A 5,788-nucleotide genomic window follows, 5' to 3' on the forward strand; every position below is an offset into this window, starting at 1 on the left:
GTGTCGAATAAATCTGTGTCGAATCGAGCGGTGTCGAATCGTACTGTGGTCAATAGAGTATCACCCGCAGACCCCTGTTGGAGAATGTGTGGCATCGTGTTCTCCCCGCATGTTCGGGTGGGAAAACAAGTGCCTATCCACTCTCCCCTACCCGTATCGCATCTCCGAGTTTTAGACTAGAAGGAGTACGCACCCCTGTTGGCCGGTGTGTGACGTCGGAGTCCCGTGTTCCGGGATATTTGCATCTATCCATCTTCTCTACCCGTGCCCCCGCCTCCGAGTTTTTATACGAGGGGGAAGGCGGACCTCTGTTTACTAAGGAAACGCTGCTGAAAGGCTCTCCGAGAACCGGTAGGATCCCGCAACAACGTCTCCCCGTCTTTCGCGTTTAAGTCTATATCCCTCCCAAGTTCTAATCGCGTCGCAACCTACCTGTACCCCTCAAGACCTTCTATTTCTTTTAGTATGGAGGAGGTCGATCCCTGTGCCCATCCCAACCGCGACCTTCGAGTTTTCCAGGAGAAGGTTCGACTCCCCTGTTGGGAGATGTGTGGCATCCGGACTTGCCCGCATGTTTTGGTGGCAAGTCCGGCGCCTAAGCCTCCTGCATCCATCTCCCCCTGCCCGTGCCTCTGCTTCCGAGTTTTTAGCTAGGGAAAAAGCAGACCCCTGCTGGCCGATGTGTGACACCGGGACTCCATGAATGAGGGCGATGTCGATCCACCGCCACCTACCTGTTCTATGACTTCGAGTTTTTCACTAGTGGAAGGCAAGCCCCTGTTGGCCGGTGTGCGGCATCAGAGCTACCAACGAGTGAGAACCCGCGCCTACCTGTGTCCCTGTCTCCGAGTTTTTATACGAGGGGGAAGACAGACCTCTGTTGGTGAGATGTATAGACATCCGAACTCCGGATCACGCCAGCGGAAGAGTCCGCTGGCATGCATTCCCCGCCTGCCTGTCCTAACATGATCGCCGTATGGAGACGTCGGTCCTTCTGCATGCGCACACCGATATGCACGGATGGATTGGCCCAATAGCGTCTTTTTCCTCAGGGGACGATATCCCTTGGGTAACGCGCCTTAGTGCAGGTAGATGGTATCCCTGCACTCCTACCCGGGCCTCATTGTAGAGGCAAAGGTATCTAGAGGGGAAGATGACCGTCCCAGGGGGCTCTGCCCGTTCTTTGCCCAGAAGGTCACTCCGCTCTTGCTCGCCCAATGGAGCGTAGCTGATCCTTCAGACTCAGGGATCCCGGAGCTACTCACTGACAGATCCCCTTTCCTTCAGCCAGCTTTTCCAGGAGGATTCCGCCACTCTTAGGTGGGCAAGCTAGTCTCGCCCCGCGTGGCTTCTTCAAGGAGAGAGAACGACTCCCCCCCGGCACTCCGGCTTTAGAGTATCTCCACTCCCGGTCTATTAGCCGCCGTTCTCTGGACGGTCTTCGAACCGTGACCTTTGTGCTCGTAGCAGAAGTCGGGTCTCCCATCCGAAGCCCAGAAGTGCCCAACGAACGGTTCGGACATTCTTGCCCGAAATCAGAGCCCCGTTGGCCACCGGAGGAATACTCCGGTGTTACCAGCTCTCACCACGTGAAAATGGGGATGGCTTATGAACCCGATGGTTCTTTGAGAGCCCTATCTCTATCTTTCTATCTCTCTCTCAAGGCCCGTGCGGCTTTGCTATTGAATGAGTGTCTCGGCTATTTCGGCGGATTCAGCGGCAGTTGTTGAATTGCGGCTGCCACTTTGCACTAAAGCACTTTTTCAAACAATTCCACTTGCAAAAAGGCACTTTGAGATAACTCTGTTTGCACTTTGAGACTCTGATGCCGGTGTCGGCTAAGTTGCTCTTTTCATAACAAAACTGTAAAAGAGTGAGGGAACCTAGGACCCGTAAGGCTCTTCTAATCGTAACGGAAGACTCTCTTTGCCAAGTAGAAGGATTTGAAATTTTATTTGTTGATTAGTCACCAATGACCAACGATCACCCTACTTCGGACAGTTTGCCCGATTTTTGGAGAGGAAAAGAGAAACAGTTTGGTTTTCCGATCACGTTACATAGATCCTTTGATGTTTACCAAGTGATAAATAAAAAAATTTGAGTTATTGTCCTTGATGGTAAATTCTGTTGGCGTCAGCCGCTCTAATTTTTATGAGGTCTATTTTTCTCGATCCGGGTTTGTTTAGAGAGTTGCTCGAAGATGTTTAAAGAATAAATTTTTTTCGCTAACTATCATTTCAAGACGGAATTTTTAAGGTTATTAGGCGCGGTTTCTTTTTTCGGGCGCTGACACAATTTCTATTTAAGCTCTTATCGGTTCGAAGTCCGAGTCTCGAACTTTATTCGAGTTATTTATTGTTTCTAATTATTTACTAAAAAAAAAGATTTATTATATATCGCCGCGTCGCGTTGCGAGAAAAAGGGGATTGTGGAGTCTCTAACAGAGATGCCAGAGTTTGCGGACGCTAGCAACATGCAGCAGCAAGTGGAGGGGACACGCACACAAGCGAGCAGTCACTCGCCGAAGCGCTGAACGCACACGTATACGGTTGTTCGCCTGTGTGCGTTTTGTCTGTGTATCCCTTCTACTTGCTGAGCATGCTGCTAGCGTCCGCAAACTGGCATCTCTGGTCTCTAAGGCGTAACATTTGAAGTGTTCAATAAAGACACAATGGCTGCATCCAGAAGCATAACCATTCATTGAGCAGCTAAGTAGTAGTAGTTGATTGGTTGAAATTTATATATTTTATGTACTTATTTATAAGACTTATTTATAAAACTTATATTTAAATAACTTATTATAAAGTTATATACTTTTATATAACTTTTATATAACTTTTTAATATAACAAACTTTTTTCTTTGACGAACAATTATTTTATGTATTTAAAAAAAAAATAAATATAGTTTTTCTGTATAAATGTAAAACATGCCTTTTCAGTATGCAAAATATTTTATATCTTAAGAGCATCATCATACATTTGTAGCTAAAAATATTAAAAACTTAAAAAGTGATTTTTTAAGCAACCTGTTTTGCGGAATTTTTTTCAGAAAGGGTTTTAATTATAATAATATCACAAATGTTAAATAGTCTTTTACGATAGAAATATATTCTACACTGTGTAAACTTTATCTCAGAATTTTTGAAACTTATATATATATATATATATAATTTAAGAAACAGTTTTCAAACAACAAATGATTAAAACTTGGCTGGAGTCAAATTGATCCAGTGTGACAACTGCGTTCGAAAAAAAAGTGTGACAATAAAGATTAAATTCACTTTTGTTTGCAATTATAAAATTATTTACTTATGCAATTTTGTATTGTGCAGTGAGACCTAAAGTCATGAAAGCAGCTAAAGCGCAACTGAAAGATTCGTTAAAAAGCTACATGCTCAGGCCAGTAATACGATCTGTGGAAATGGACGAGCCGTTGGAGCATCTCACAGAAATGAGACAAGTGGTTATACTTTTTATTAATGTTATTACAACAGATATAGATAAGGAACGCTTGATCTCACTCGTTAACGCGAGTTTTAAACTAGTCTGTGGGTAAGTTTATTTTATTTTACAAAGTTTTTTTTTTTTTTTTTTATCTCTTTGTACAAATTTTATGTGAGATTATCTTTTATAATATTTTTGAGATTCATCAAAAATAAAAAATAATTAATAAAACCTTGTTTTCAGTATATATGATTATTAATAGTTTTACTTTTTTTTTTCAAGGATAGTTAGCGAAATGCATGGATGCGTAAATAAGACATCCTTATTCGATAAGGATTTAATATTTCTCTGCATATTTGGGTTGCGAGGCGATAAACATGAACTAGAATCGCAAATTGGATTGAGATGTGCAAGCAGAATACGAGAAAGTCTTTTAGAAATGAAGAACATTAAATTCGTGACGATCGCAGTTACTACTGGAATGACATATTGTGGAGTGGTTGGTCATGTTTTACGAAGAGAATATACAGTAATAGGAATGTCAGTGAACAAAGCAGCTCGTTTAATGATCGCATATCAAAATAAGGTATATTTCTGAAAACACACACAAAAAAAAAAATATTTGTTGTTTGTTTCCATTCTATTCACTTTTATTTTTAAGGTAATATGTGATCGCGAGAGTTTCCTACGATCTCATCTTGAAACAAGACATTTTATACTGCAAGAACCGAGACATTTAAAAGGAATAACAAACGTTGGTCCTATTTATGAGTTTCAAGACAAACAGACAAAGTAATTATTTATTTAAAAGAAAGAGAGAGAGGGAGAGAGAGAGAGAGAGAGAGAGAGAGAGAAATTATTGTTTGTGAATAAGTCCCACATGCGCAAAATATCCGTTTGGACACGAAGAAATTGTCCAAATGAACACAAGCTAAAACGGCACATGATAGATCCCAGTCAGATATAATAAACAGCGGACATAGGAAATATCGAAAACTTTATTAGACACAGGTTTAATTGGAAACAATCTGAAACGGACACATCTCAACATGACAATCCCAATCACATACAGTTAATTGGACATAGAAGAAAAATTCAGATGAACACAAAGTACTCATAAAATCAAACGTGTGAAATTATAATCGTGTTTGATAGGAATAGCATAAATATATACAGGGTGTAAAAATTTTGATCAAGTCGAAGTATAAAAGTAGATTGCGTCAATTTGAATAGGAAAGTTATGATTAATAACGGCTCGATAAAACAAATTATAATATAAAGAAAAAACCAAAGAGCCTATGGTCCAGATTGAAGGTGGACGTTTAAATACAATATAAAACGCAGTATATTCCGAATGTTTCGATCACTTTTTATTGTTGCCCAGATAGCACATGAACATTAAATACATGTCCAATGAACGTCTATTTCTGGACGTTGGACAACCATTTCCAGTCCAAAAATGTTCATTGAATGTCTGATAGATATCCATAGTATGTACGTTTGATTTTGGACTTATAAATAACATCGAAAATAAGACTGTTCTCGAACATATTTTGGATTTATCTTGAATTTATTTTGAAGTCTAAAATAACTTCAAAATAAATCAAAACCGATCATATTTTAGCTGTATTATGGACATAATGTTTTAGGTATGTATATATATACCCAGACAGCACACAACGTCCACTGGACGTCCAAATTTGCGTCTTATTTAGTCGAAACGTCCATGAATATTATATGTATGTTTTACAAATGTACATTATTAGACGTACAAAGTGTATTTACATTTGAATGTTTTAAAGATGTCCATTTTATAGCCATTTTGTTTTGATATTTATGCTGCGCAATATTTTTCAGTTTTGTAGAATTAAATCCCAATTAATTTGATGGCGCAGTAGTTGAGCATAGGATTAATGATTTTATTAATTCTTTGAGTCCCGTTGTGACTCTTATTTTGTTTCTATTTTTTATTTTTTTAATTGTATTATTATTTTACAATAATTTTTAATTTGTTTTATATTTTAAAGTTATTACAATTATAATAATAAAGGATTAATTAAAACCGACATATAATTATTTAATATTTTAACATTGTTTTATTGAAAATAACAAAACTATGTAAAACTATGTAAAAATTACAAATTAGTGTGAAATACTAGCAAATAAAACAAAAAAATAGAAAAAAAAGAGAGAACGAAAACGACAATAGAATTTGAACTCGCGTGATAAGATTATCAATCTCACGCTTTACTTGTTTAGCAAATTGACATATGTATGTAACTGCATACCTACTTTAAATTTGGTTTTCTTTTTTTGAGTAGGTTTTAAGTAGGTTTTACTAAT

At 38.6% G+C, this 5,788-nt stretch overlaps 1 protein-coding gene across 1 annotated transcript; it reads left to right on the plus strand.

Moving 5' to 3' along the window:
• The first annotated feature begins 3,339 nt into the window (after positions 1 to 3,339).
• On the plus strand, positions 3,340 to 4,718 carry LOC109861221 (adenylate cyclase type 10-like). The gene is made up of 3 exons (XM_020440775.1): positions 3,340 to 3,553; positions 3,728 to 4,031; positions 4,107 to 4,718. Exons 1-3 carry the CDS (start codon positions 3,348 to 3,350, stop codon positions 4,239 to 4,241), a joined length of 645 nt encoding a protein of 214 aa, XP_020296364.1. The 5' UTR covers positions 3,340 to 3,347; the 3' UTR covers positions 4,242 to 4,718.
• The last annotated feature ends 1,070 nt before the right edge of the window (positions 4,719 to 5,788 follow it).

This window comes from Pseudomyrmex gracilis, unplaced genomic scaffold (genome assembly GCF_002006095.1).
Source record: "Pseudomyrmex gracilis isolate BER0280 unplaced genomic scaffold, ASM200609v1 scaffold_642, whole genome shotgun sequence".
Taxonomy (NCBI): domain Eukaryota; kingdom Metazoa; phylum Arthropoda; class Insecta; order Hymenoptera; family Formicidae; genus Pseudomyrmex; species Pseudomyrmex gracilis.

Excerpts from the sequence above, each read along its gene's own strand:
- LOC109861221 (XM_020440775.1), top strand. The coding sequence starts at position 3,348 with ATGAAAGCAGCTAAAGCGCAACTGAAAGATTCGTTAAAAAGCTACATG. Across the intron at positions 3,554-3,727 it reads AGTTTTAAACTAGTCTGTGG|GATAGTTAGCGAAATGCATG; the intron begins GTAAGTTTATTT and ends TTTTTTTTCAAG. Across the intron at positions 4,032-4,106 it reads TGATCGCATATCAAAATAAG|GTAATATGTGATCGCGAGAG; the intron begins GTATATTTCTGA and ends TTTATTTTTAAG.